The 12,534-nt window shown below is 39.4% G+C and overlaps 2 protein-coding genes across 2 annotated transcripts in view; one reads left to right on the top strand and one right to left on the bottom strand.

Annotated features, from left to right (window-relative positions):
• The window catches only part of STT3B (STT3 oligosaccharyltransferase complex catalytic subunit B), a 53,778-nt gene extending 48,602 nt beyond the window's left edge, over window positions 1-5,176 (top strand). The window contains exons 14-16 of the mRNA XM_032676739.1: window positions 299-412; window positions 1,438-1,650; window positions 3,539-5,176. Of these exons, the coding sequence (XP_032532630.1) occupies window positions 299-412; window positions 1,438-1,650; window positions 3,539-3,619 (408 nt within the window). The 3' untranslated portion in view covers window positions 3,620-5,176. The remainder of the gene's footprint in view (window positions 1-298; window positions 413-1,437; window positions 1,651-3,538) is intronic.
• A 2,070-nt stretch (window positions 5,177-7,246) lies between these two features.
• The window catches only part of OSBPL10 (oxysterol binding protein like 10), a 113,872-nt gene continuing 108,584 nt past the window's right edge, over window positions 7,247-12,534 (bottom strand). The window contains exons 11-12 of the mRNA XM_032676731.1: window positions 11,140-11,293; window positions 7,247-10,373 (exon numbers count right to left, since the gene is read on the bottom strand). Of these exons, the coding sequence (XP_032532622.1) occupies window positions 10,329-10,373; window positions 11,140-11,293 (199 nt within the window). The 3' untranslated portion in view covers window positions 7,247-10,328. The remainder of the gene's footprint in view (window positions 10,374-11,139; window positions 11,294-12,534) is intronic.

The raw sequence follows: 12,534 nt of genomic DNA, 5'->3' as shown, positions 1-12,534 counted from the left end.
TTACCGTTTGAGATCGGTTTTCCTGCACCACTTATTGTGAAGTGCCAAAACTTGTAGCAGCACAATAGTAGGATTTAAGGAGACTGATCCTTTGGGGTCTATGTTACAAGCAGGTAGTTTGTAACTATTTTACCTTTAATGAGCACCATCATTTTCATTTTAAGGTTGCCTTAAATCAACTTTTAAACTGTAAAAGTCAGTTGAGATTCTTAGGGGTTCTTTTGTGGAGAAGGGAATGAGAAGTTACCTTGAGATTTTAGTTTATATTGACTCTTTGTATCTTCTTTTCTTTTTAAAGGAAAGTGATTACTTTACCCCTCAGGGAGAATTCCGAGTAGACAAGGCAGGTTCTCCAACTTTGCTGAACTGCCTCATGTATAAAATGTCCTATTACAGATTTGGAGAGATGCAGGTTAGTGCTACAACTTCTACTGAATCATAATTGAAATGTGAAAAAGCAAATGTTTTTTCTATGTATCTTCTATCTTTTAGATTAAGCATTGCTTGCAGTGACAGAATCAGCATAAGAGTCAGGTTTAGAAATTATATTAGACCATCCAGGCATGGTCTACTCTATATAACCGTTAGCAGAAAGCATTTCTGCTGCTCACCTACGTTTGTACTTTGCTGCCAACCTCCACCTGTACTTAGTTTTTTTGCTGTCCTTCACATTGCCCCAGATGAATATCTTGATTCCACTGTGCTGTGCACTCACTAAAGCATTCACTATCACGTTGTGGAGAGCTTTAGATTTGTTTCTTGTAATAGCAACACACAAGTGGAACTGTTGACTATTTAATCAGAAACTACATGATTTCTATCCAAGTCACATCAGTATATTAAGTGACACTACACTTTTATAGTAAGGGCAGCAGTTGTCACTCTGCTTTGGGAGCATCAAACGTGTGTAGCTAAACCTGTCTGGGTTTTTAGCTCCCTTTTCTTCCCTCCCTACCCCCCCCCCAAGGGCTCTTCCTTCTGATGTGTTAGCAACAAGAATCCTTTATTCAGCAAATCTTATTTGTAACACAGGGGGGCCAAATTTAACTAATAATTGTCAACAATTTCCAAATTGTATGGAAAACCATGAAAGTGCAAGTTATTGCACTACAGGAGAGAGCACTATGTCACTGTAGGCTGCCACACCTCTGACTGTCACGAGTTGTTTCATCTCTAAATGGAGACATGGTATTTTTATTGGGATATTAAGTGCTGTCTCCCATGACATCTGTAGGAGTCAGAATGAACTTTTCCCTCTCGCAGTTGTAAAAAGGATCTGAGAGTTTTTTCTGTGTAGCAATAACCCGTGCAAGAGAAATGTTGTCCTTTGACTGGGGCCAGCTGAAGGAGTGGCCTTGCAGTATGAAGTTCCACAGTTTGCTGTGACCAGTGTTTTGGGTTTTGTCTTGAACTAATATGCAGCTTTAATTTTTATAGCTGGATTTTCGGACACCCCCAGGATTCGATCGTACACGCAATGCGGAGATAGGCAACAAAGACATTAAATTTAAACATCTGGAGGAAGCCTTTACCTCAGAGCACTGGCTTGTTAGAATATACAAGGTCAAACAATTAGACAACAGAGAGACACTGGATCATAAACCTAGAGTAACCAACATTGTACCGAAACAGAAGTATTTGTCAAAGAAGGTGGGTTCCCAGTGAAGTAACTGAAAGGGGTTTGGAGTTTATTTTTAAAAGTGAATCACATAGCTGGTGAATTATGTATTTCCACTAGCCAGAATGTTATGGATACTGTTCATGTTAGTGTCCAATTTCAGACCTGCCTGCTGGTAATAATTGTTTATTTACTGTCTGCTTAACTTAAAAGCATGTGAAGACACAAGGCTAGATTATTTTTAGGCAGAATGCTAACTGGAAATAGAGTGTGTCACTGGCTGTTACAACTCTTAAGTCTTCATGTAACTGGAAGTATAATCTCTAAAGTACATCAATTCATGTTTCAGTAACTGGCTCACTAAGTAAATAATGTGAAAGTTGCTTTCTGACTTTGTTTGAAAGTAGTGATGCCTAGAAGTTTAAAAATGGCGATTTTGTATGAAATAAATTAAATATGAAACTTTTGTTGATGGAACTTTAGTGTCTGTCTGCTTACTGTTTGAAGTCATCTTCATGCTTTTAAAAGTGTTTGTTGTGCTACTTCAGCCTGTTAAGAAAGATCTGATACCAGGGGAGTTGGGGAGACTCTTACAGCCCTCTCCTTCACAACATCTGTTTTCTGTATGTTCAAATAGATGTTGCAAAAGGAATTCCAGAAGTCAGTCTAACAAACTAAATTAGTATAGGCAGTGAACTTACACTGTTTCATGGAAATACAAGTAAAGAATATTCTCTACAAGTAGAGGATGTTAAATGTCAAGATGTTTATTTTTCTGATTTGATGGAAGTACATAAAATAAGGCATTTAGGATTTGCCACTAAAGCTAGACATGTTGAAAGGAAATTATAAGCTTTACTGTGCCTATCATACACTTAACACTAACTTTTGATCTTAAATGACAAGCAAGGCTGTATTTATCCATGATAGATGCACTGACCCCACTTAAGCCATGGATGGGTCAATTCTCTATCTAAAGATGATAAAAGCTGATGCAATTTCTGATCCATCACCAACTCTTGCAGTACAAACAGGCTCTACTTCCCACTAAGAAATCAGAGAACCAAGGGAAAGAGCACGGAGCAAATGTCTAAACTAGGATTTCTTAGATGCATTCTGAGGGCTCCTTAGTAGCCACAGTTCTTCAGCAGTTGCTTCCTTACTGGAAATTCAGTCCATCTCCTATTAGTTTGTATCTATCTCACCTTACTGCAATAATGTCATTGTTATTTTTAAAAACTGTATTTCATTGACATAACAGAGCCTGCTGGTAAGCACAGCAAAGTGCAGCAAGTGTGGGAGCTGCCTCCTGGCAGGCACATTCAATGTACAATTCTACCTGTCGCAAACTTAACCATGTATATACAACTTTGAAGTGAATTTTACCTATGAACAACATTAATGATTCCCCCATTATTACCTAAAACATGCTAACTGTGTAACCTACAAACCAACAGTAGAGCATTGAAGACTATAATGGGATTATTCAGGGTTTTTTCTTTTTAAAAATGCTGCTTTAAGCAAAGAGTTCTACCTAATTTCTAAGAGAATCGTTAGTGCAAAACTTGCACAACAGTATTTCCAGACAAAACTAACACTCTACACCAGTCGTGCTCTTTGGGCATATTAGAGTTGTATGATGTTGGTTAATTATTAATTCTGCCTCAGCACAAGCTTTGAAAACAATTCTACAGATCTGGTATATGGGGCTTGCAAAAGCACATCTTGTGCAAGAGCAACTGTGGGGCAGGAATTAACAATCCCAGCATCAAAAATAATAACTGGATAATGCCTAGTTGAGGACTTAGCATTTAAGCTCTTTAAAATCAGTCTAAAGATCAGGCACTGAAATGCACATCATTAAACCGCGGTCAAGACTAAATCATTAACTAATACATGTTATTCTGTTTTTCTTTTTAGACCTCCAAAAGGAAGCGTGGCTACATTAAGAATAAACTAATTTTAAAGAAAGGCAAGAGACCCAACAGGAAGACAGTTTAAATACACTGTTCTGATTGCTAATATGAAGCAGTTGTCCTTGAGATAACCAGTCTTTGCCTTTAGCTCAAATCATGTTTCACAGCAACATGAGGGTACAGAACCATCATTGGTCCAGATTATTGTACAAAATTTTCAGGCAATGTCTGATTAAAAATATTGGCTTATTGAGAACAGCTGTTTTAGATTTGTAATGTGAAGCGAGACAGAGCTGCTATCCAAGTCTAGCAGCATTTTTTTTATTGGTACATATTATCCTTCAAATCTGTTGAGAATTTGGACTGACTACCAAAGAACCCTGTAATTTGGTCCTTGGCACATGCATACTTGTCAATCTTTTTTGGACAGCACTGTTCAGCTGAATAGCAGCAGTATGTAAACTGGAATGGTGACATCTGACAATGACTTTTTTCAACAAAAAAAGAGGTGGCAGAGCTCTCTCAAATTCAACTTTCAAAACAAGTTACTCCCATGATTATTTTTGAACGGTTTCTTTCGATCTCCTTTTACTCTTGCTGCAGGCTGGTTTTGAGCTGGAGTGTAAGAAGCAAAGCTGCAGTTTTCACAAGAGGAGACAGGACAGATTAATTGGACAAGCTGCTTTTGTTCAACACGGGATTGCAGTATTGCTGCCTTACACTGTCATTTCACAAGGCAGACAAGGCAAATCTTGCACACCATAGATACAAGGGCTAAATTTGTAACCTCCTGAAAGATCCGAAACGACAGTAATGAATGCTATAGTAACATACAACTGAGCACCGTGTAGCAGCTGGTGTTTCAGAACAGAAATTAAACTATTTTAGGTGAATGTTTACATTGGTAAAAGAAGTATAGCCTGTTTATTGGGGAAAAGAAGGTTGACAGGTATACAAAACCCCTTTTCTGTGGCTATCGGAGGTAGAAGATTTGCAAACCTCTTCCCCCCCCCTCACTGCCTTTCTTGTGAGGGTAGAAGTTTTTCTGGAAATCTGTTTCTCTGCATTTTTATTTAGAGTGCTTACATCAACTGAAGAAATTCCTGCTATAGTGCTATTTGCTCTGTCTGTCTTTTATATTTTTTTTTTTAAGTGGTGAAAGCTGTCAGATTAAATGCACTAAAATATAAATGGAGACTGAACATGTTCACTTTCCAGCTCTAGGAGAACTTTATACAGACTTGAAAATTTTAATTAAAATGAAAAGGTTTTGCAGTTTGTTTTCCTGCCACAGGTTGTAACTTTTTATAGAAACAAAACTTGCATCAATAACTTGATGTAAAATGCAGAATAGTATGTACCTTTCATGAAGAAAATGTAAATTTAAAGTGTTCTGTGAGAATGTTACTGCTGACTTATTTCTCAAGGTGTAGAATATTTTTTTGATTTATGAACTCATTTTTGACTCTGATGGTTTATACAGACCAATACCACAGCTGCAACATTTTCACAAAGTTAATTAAATCTGGATTTCTGGCCCCCTGTCGTTTGGAGATTTCATTTTATTTTGTTGCTTTAAAGCTCAATGCAAACCAGTTGTTGACTGTAGGGGAAAATAAAGTTAATTCAAGTTTTGTGTTAAGGCTGTTGTGTCAGTTTTGTTGTGATTAACTTCGTAATGTTGCTTATAGTCCTAGTCATAAATTAAGTCATTGGAACTCCATAGTGCAAATCTCCTGACCTCATGAAGTAGCTGTAATGAAGCCACAGCAGCTCCTTGATATCCCTCCAGGTTAAACTTACTAAGACAAATGTAGGGCCTCTGCTGTGATCAATTTAAGGTGGCTGTTGTATTTTCAGGGAACAGCAGCCATCTTTCCCAACCACACATGTTGCAGCAAATCCTTCCAGCATCTGGAGAAGCTCCAGCTGTTACAGCTACTTACCCACCAGCAGAAGAGGTGATTATGTGATGCATGATTTCTAGTATCTTGCTGCTTCCAAGCAAATCTGGACCCTGCCCTGTCACCACTGGTTAAGACATAAGGGATCTAACATTGGGAAGAACATCTGAAAGGCAGCAGAACAGATCCTGCCAGTCAGGCTCTGGCTTGGCAGTAACTCAGCCTTGTTTTAAAAAAGAAAATACAAGACTGTCTTCCCATCTTTAGGGATCTTTGCAGTTCATCAGATTGTTTTCCACCTTAGCTGACAGCGTTCTCTTGAACAGCACAAATAAGTGAATCCAAGTTATGTGAAATAAAAATAAGCCAACTGCAGGAATCCCAGCCGGCCTAGGCCTAAAGTTGCCTACCACTTACCTGAGCTTTCTTAAATCTAACTTGACTTCAAGGCTTCTGCCGCTGTTCAGCAGTTAAAGTGAAATTACATGTTGGAGTCATTGAGGTAGCCACTCAGAAAAAGCAATATTACAAAGAAGAATGGGCAGGCATTGTCTCACCTTCCTTGGTTCCTCAGCAATTTGCACACCATGTAGGTTTACACCTGCATCTGAGAACTACAGCAGTTAACTCCTACCTCTTCTGTGGGAGAACTGGACAGCACTTTTACCAGCAAAGACTACCACCATCTTGCATCATCATCATCCACTACTCCATAGTGTATTTCCTTAGCTACAGACATTCTTTTGTTGTTCTGCTAGGTCAAATTTTGAAGCATAATTGCCATAAAACAGTATGTTTAATCTCAATTAAAAAAAAACAAAAAACTCTTAAGCCAGGTTTGAGTTGCTAAGGAACTAAAACTGCAAGTGTCTAGAAGCCAGTGTTGCATAAGTTCTGTATCTCTTAATCATTACTGTTGAGAGCAGTGAGGCAGACAGTGATGTTGGTAATCCCAGAAGAAATATTTTGACTTGTAGAAGTAATTTTGTAACAGAGGGGGAGAAAAGTCATTAATTAAACATATTGACATATTTACTCTTGAAAACACAGTTGAATGCTTTGACTGAGCCTTCTGTATATATCAGTCCCACTGAAAACAAATCATATTTGGCTGTGACTTAACCCAATTGTACAAATTGCTCCAAGATGTGGCCTTGAAGCAATGCCACAGGAAGGCAAGGAACACGACCGGGTAGTCTTTCCTGCCCTATTTACAGCCAGTGTTGTTTTCCATTTTGCATAAAAACAAAGTGTTCCAGCACAAGAGTTTCCAACACTGGATGAATGTTTAAAGGAAACCAGAAGGGTGTTATCTAACACTTGAAAAATGCTGACCAGGACCCACGTGAAGCCTCTAAGCACATTTCTCCTCCCTTTGCAAGTGTCCAATGCTGCAATAATGTAGAGTTGTGGTTTAAGAGGTATCTAGTCAAGAATCTCTGTTAGTGACAAAGATTAAATGAAATAGGATTTTCAGAAACAAGGGAACACCTTAACATTTTTACTTTTTACTTGTCACAATAAGGCAGATGTTCACCAGCCTTTCCTAAAGCTGTGATGCTGCCCAGCCCCGTTTTCCCTGGGTAGAACTGTGCAGTTTAAACAAAAACTTACCTACAGAGTGTCTGGCAGAATGAACAGGGCATAAAACCCCCAGAACAAATCAGGATTCAGCTGGCAAATCACTTCTCTCAGAACCATGCACCCAGCTCACAGGTGCCTGAGTGCTGTACACCACTCCAGGACAGCTCAGTGACTGGTACTGGTTAACTGATGCTTCCATGGAAAGAGAAAGGGCATCCCACTACTAAATGAAACAAATCTTTTATTCATGAGCATTCTCATTTTAAATTCACAAATTATGAAAGGAAGGCAAATCAGAAGAGACTGCCAGAGCATCTTTTAAATGATAAAGGTATAAATTTTCCTTCTGAACATTTCTAATTTAAGAAAGAAAAAGGTTGCATAGGCTTTCTACAGGTGTGCACACAAAAAAAAAATTGAAGTACATGGAGGTTTTTACGTTACAATTCAGTGTACATTGACTACTTGAAAAGGAAAGTATTTACTTGCAATTCCAAGACAGCTATTGGAATGACCTACAGAATAAGGCTTATGAATATTTACTTTTCAGTCCTGTAAAATATACCAAACACGTAACTATCAAAAAAATAAAATGACACTTTTGAATCCTATTCTGGAATCTCTCGCTGATGGCATATTTTCAGAAAGGACTGCTTTTATGTTTGTGTCTCACAAGTTACTTTGGGAAAGAAACAGTGGTAATGGCATCAGGGGACTCTTCACAGCATCAGAACAAAACAAAACATTGATCAGAGCACAAAGGAATGTTCTTGGCATGCAGAAACAACCAACCATGCAGACAGAAAAAAATCTTCAATAAATTACAAGCAGAAAATTACTCAGATTTCTCCTTAAAAGAAAGGCTACAGCGTCTCTGTAGCCTCGACAGTCACACCATCAAAGCTGAAAGAGGTTACTCCTTCAGTGGCACAGGCCCGCACACCTGACACACAGAGGTTTGCAATGGCTATTTTAGTGAGCATGTGTCTTGTTCTTTGGTGTGTGAAAGAGTTGTGGGAGGATGTTCCATGTGTTTAATTCTGCTTTTTCGATTGTTCTTTGTGATGATATTACAAACAGTAGGAATACTTCTAGGTACTTATCAGACTAACCTCTAGAAAATGAGCGGATCCATTATAAAGTGAATTCCTGCAGGTGATAAAGTACACATTTTCCTGATGATACTTGGTTCAGTAAATACTACAACAGCATCATTTTGGTTTTGTTACAGAAAACTATTACATCAACTATTCCTAAAAAATAATTTTTTTCCTTTAAAAAAAAGGTGTCAGTTACAAAACCAAGTTCATACAGTCCACTTCTTTTAAAAAACAGGATTTAAATAATTTAGAACATGAATCCTTCTAATGTGCAAAAAAAAAAAAAAGGACAGACAAGCAGATAAAGTAGGATTTAGGAGGAAAAAGGAGCCACACCTTCATTAAACAGGGATCTGAAGCTCAAATGTAAAGATCTATTACATATTATGTCCAAAGGAACAATTAATGGCATGTTTCCTTGTGCACACACCTCTGCTCAGCCTTTTGAGTTGCTCAAGAGATTCTGACGTCTACCAAAAAACCAAAATGCCGGATGCACAAGGACAGATGTGAGCAGTGCTTCGACCTAAGTATCTTTGTGTAACATCTATAAAGCATAAGTTAGTGTATTAAGAAAGCAGACAAAAGGCACAAAATCAATCAGTACTACAGACAGGTAGGCATCCATGCTACTGTGTGTTAGAAATACAGTGGTTTCTTTAGGGGCACTTTGGAAAGAAGCACTGAGCAGAAGTCAGCACATTTTACATGTGCCTTTTGCTGCCACCTCTCTCAAAAACATCTTCACTTTCAACAAATATGAACTAAAAATCAAAAAAGCCTTAACAAACTTTTAGAATCCACTTTCTCAGTGTCACAGTGGTTATCTTACAAAGCAAGATCAAGCTACAGGATTTTTTTACTTTGTTAATCTACAAAACAAATTGTATCCCATTTGCTTAATTAATAAAGTTATTGTCTCAGTGTAACAATATACTTAGTTGTTACTTTTACATCAGAAAATCATTTCTCTGAGAAGGCTAGTTATATCATCTCTACTCATCCAAATGTTTCATCCAGAAGCAATCCCTTGGGTCAAAAGCCAAAGAAACTGAAATATAGGGCTGCTTGGAGCCCTAAGACGGTTTAAGGGCTCTGAGCAGACCAGCTCTGTTCTTCCAGAGCAGTGAACAGAACCCACCTTGGGGCCGGTGGGGAAAGCTCGCCCATCACAGCGACACACCAGGACAGGGCTCCTGCCTGCACAGCCCAAACACATCAGCAATGGTTTCACTGGAAAGGCAAAGGCTGTGACCAGGGTGTCCCCGGCAGAGCCCAGTGGTGTGCCAAACCTCTCTTAACAGGGGGCGGAGAGCTGAGGCAAGAATGAGCTGGAACACTGCAGCTACATCTGCCAGAAGGGATTTAGCGGAACATGTAAGCCAGAAGTGCTGGCATGACAGTGGCCAGAAAACATTACACAGCAAGATCAAAGTTACCAGAGCAGCTGGTCACAGGTGACCAGAGATCAATTAAACAGCTGAAATATGAACAGACAAAAGAGTGAGGACACAACAGGTTAGTGTGAACAACGTTCTTGAGAAGGTATTGCTACTTCTTACAGGATGGCAGAAAATTCACACTGGTAAGTGACAGGAAACATGCCCTTAAATCGGCATCCCGGAGAGCGAACGCACTGTCATGTCAGTGTAGCATTCTTATGTCAAAGTGAGTTAGTTACTCGGTGACTTTAGACAGAACAACTGCCATTAAGAGACACATCACATTTTAAGTGCAAAACATTTTTGGCAAAAGTGAAAAATAGAAAAACCTTAACCAGTACTAAAAAAGTATTTTCTTAAATACTAGCATAGGGCCTGATCCTGCAAGCACACAACTCCGGGAACCCCAGCGGAGTCCAGCCGGAGTTCTGTGCCCTAACAATTAGAGGAAAAGGTCTTTGAATTGCTGTTAGTGTTTATACTTGTTTACATGTAGTGTAAATAATACACACACAAACACATACACACTGTGTGTACATATGTGTGTATTGGTGGATGTGTGCGTGTGTGCCTGTGTATCCGTACACACAAAATGGCTCCTGAATAGACTCGAGCTCGTGGTTATTTTGAGATGCATCATTCACAGTACATAGCTTCCCATGCGGATCTTCTGATAACAGGACCTATCCAATGACATCCTGAAGCTACATACTGTATCATTTTAATGCCTTTCAGGTAAAGTTATGAGCAACTGCTCTCTGCCATCAATGGGTCTTCCAGAGAGGATTCAAGTACAGCCAGCCATCGCCCTGCAAGAAAATTAAGGAGAGTTTACAAACAAGATTTATAAATACTGGATCTATGTATGTCCACATAAAAGCTAAAATAAGACTAAACAACAAGAAGCCACCTCGGTCATCTGAAAATTCTGTGTTTAATGAATTGACAAGCAATCTGGGTGGGAGGGAAAAAAACTACCAGGGAGAAAAAGAAGCAGTGGGAAGGTATAACAGATGAACTGCTGGTTTAAATAGCTGCACATACTGGCTAAGGTAACAACAATTCCCCCAGTCAGTGTTAATTTCCCTTCTGCCTTTCCCGAAAAAAGGGCAAAGATGAACTTAGTAAAATCTGTTTCCTTTCACACAGATGAAACCCAAGACTGTGTTTAGGATGCCCATGCTGAGTTACACTGGATAAATATCCCTAGATTGTGCTTGCTTTACTGTGCTGAGATCAGGATTAGCAGGGGATGTGAGTATGCAGCATGTGTAAAGTACAGGCTGGATTTTACAGAAAAACACATTGCTTTAAGCGCCTAACATTAGATACCAAAAATCCACATCAAAATAAATGTAACTGAAGAAAAGTGAACAAGTATACAATATAGACATGGAAAAATCCATTGCTCTCCTTTTAGAGCCAGACTCTGTCAAAAAGACAATTTAAAGCACTGAGTGGTACACAACAACACTAGCCCACGGTAAAAGCCACAGACATTCATTCACTTGTAAGAGCATCCTCCCCTGTGCAGAAACACATTAAAGGGTCCCTAAAACAAGAGACTCAAAGTACCTCTTTGACAAAATACTTGGGTTTCCAGGGCGTTGTGAGAGCTGCACGCTGCCTCTCCTCTGCCCGCTGTCTCTCTTCCAGGCAGTGCTTGTGTTCCGTGGCTGCATCAATGTTCCCCTCCTTCAGAGAGTTGGTGACGTTCTGCCACAGGCGCCTGGTGATGGAGGAGCACAAGCCACAGAGTGAGAACACTTCTGTCACAGCCCAGTGCCGCTGGACACCAGTCTGGTGAGCTGCTGTCGTGCTCTCCACGCTGTTCTTTCAGGTCACACAGCTTGGGAACCTCGGACATTCATCACATTTGCGGACCAGATTTTCAGATTTGCTCACCTCCTGGTATTTTGCCATGCAGCTTAATTTTCTCACCACCTTCTCTTCACGTTCCTGACTCTTGACCACCTGAGCTTTTTTCCTCAAAGAAGGTGGATTTATTTTATCGTTTCCGGTTCACATTCTTTACTGATGATCCACCCCCAAATGACAGGCATTTATCCTGTGTTTATTTGTGGTTAAATTTTTCAATTTAAGGGAGTGTCAGCCAAAAGCCAAGAGTGCCTTCAGTTGGGACACTGTCTGTTCCCACCAGGTCACTAACAGAGGAACTGATGCACTGATTCCAGGAAGCCCTTCTAGGTCTTGCTCTACATTCCCAGTTACAATAATTATCAGTATACAGCCAAACGTGTTTCTCACATGACTGACCATATTTGAATGCAATGCCTTTTATCAGCTTAGCAGAAACTTTGCCCAGAAAAACACTGAAAAGAATCACAGAATCATAGAATGGCCTGGATTGGAAGGGACCTTAAAGATCATCTGGTTCCAACCCCTCTACCTTGGGCAAGGACTCCTTTCACTAGACCAGACTGCTCAGAGTCCATCCAACCCAGCTTTGAACACTTACAGGGATGGGGCATCCACAACTTTTCTGGGCAACCTGTTCCAGTGCCTCAGCACCCTCACACTAAAGAATTTTTTCCTAATATCTAATCTGAACCTGCTCTTTCTGAAACTGACCACAGCTTTCACAAATTTCCAGGAGTGTTTAAATGAGTTTCTGTTTACAGTCTGATAAACTGCAAATCCTGCAGAAACACTGGATGGTTGCAATTTGCTTACTAGTATCTGAAAAAATACAATAAATACACTGAAGAGCTAGTGGGTTCCTTACCTACTACAATCTCTGTGTTCCAAACTACAGGGGGAAAACGAGTTTGTGGATAAGCAAGGAGTCTTAAAGGTAGAAAAACGATCTGACCCTGCACAATGACTCAAGGAACCTTTGTACAATAAAGAGAAAATATTTACAGATAATAAGTGTAACTCATGCTTTTAAATCCTCCAATAAAATGTTCCTAAATTCAATAAAAGTATTGATTTTTCTGAAGATAAACA

The sequence above is a fragment of the Chiroxiphia lanceolata genome, chromosome 1 (genome assembly GCF_009829145.1).
Source record: "Chiroxiphia lanceolata isolate bChiLan1 chromosome 1, bChiLan1.pri, whole genome shotgun sequence".
Taxonomy (NCBI): Eukaryota; Metazoa; Chordata; class Aves; order Passeriformes; family Pipridae; genus Chiroxiphia; species Chiroxiphia lanceolata.
Note: the sequence above shows the minus strand (reverse complement) of the source record. Positions and strands in the feature narration are given on the sequence as shown.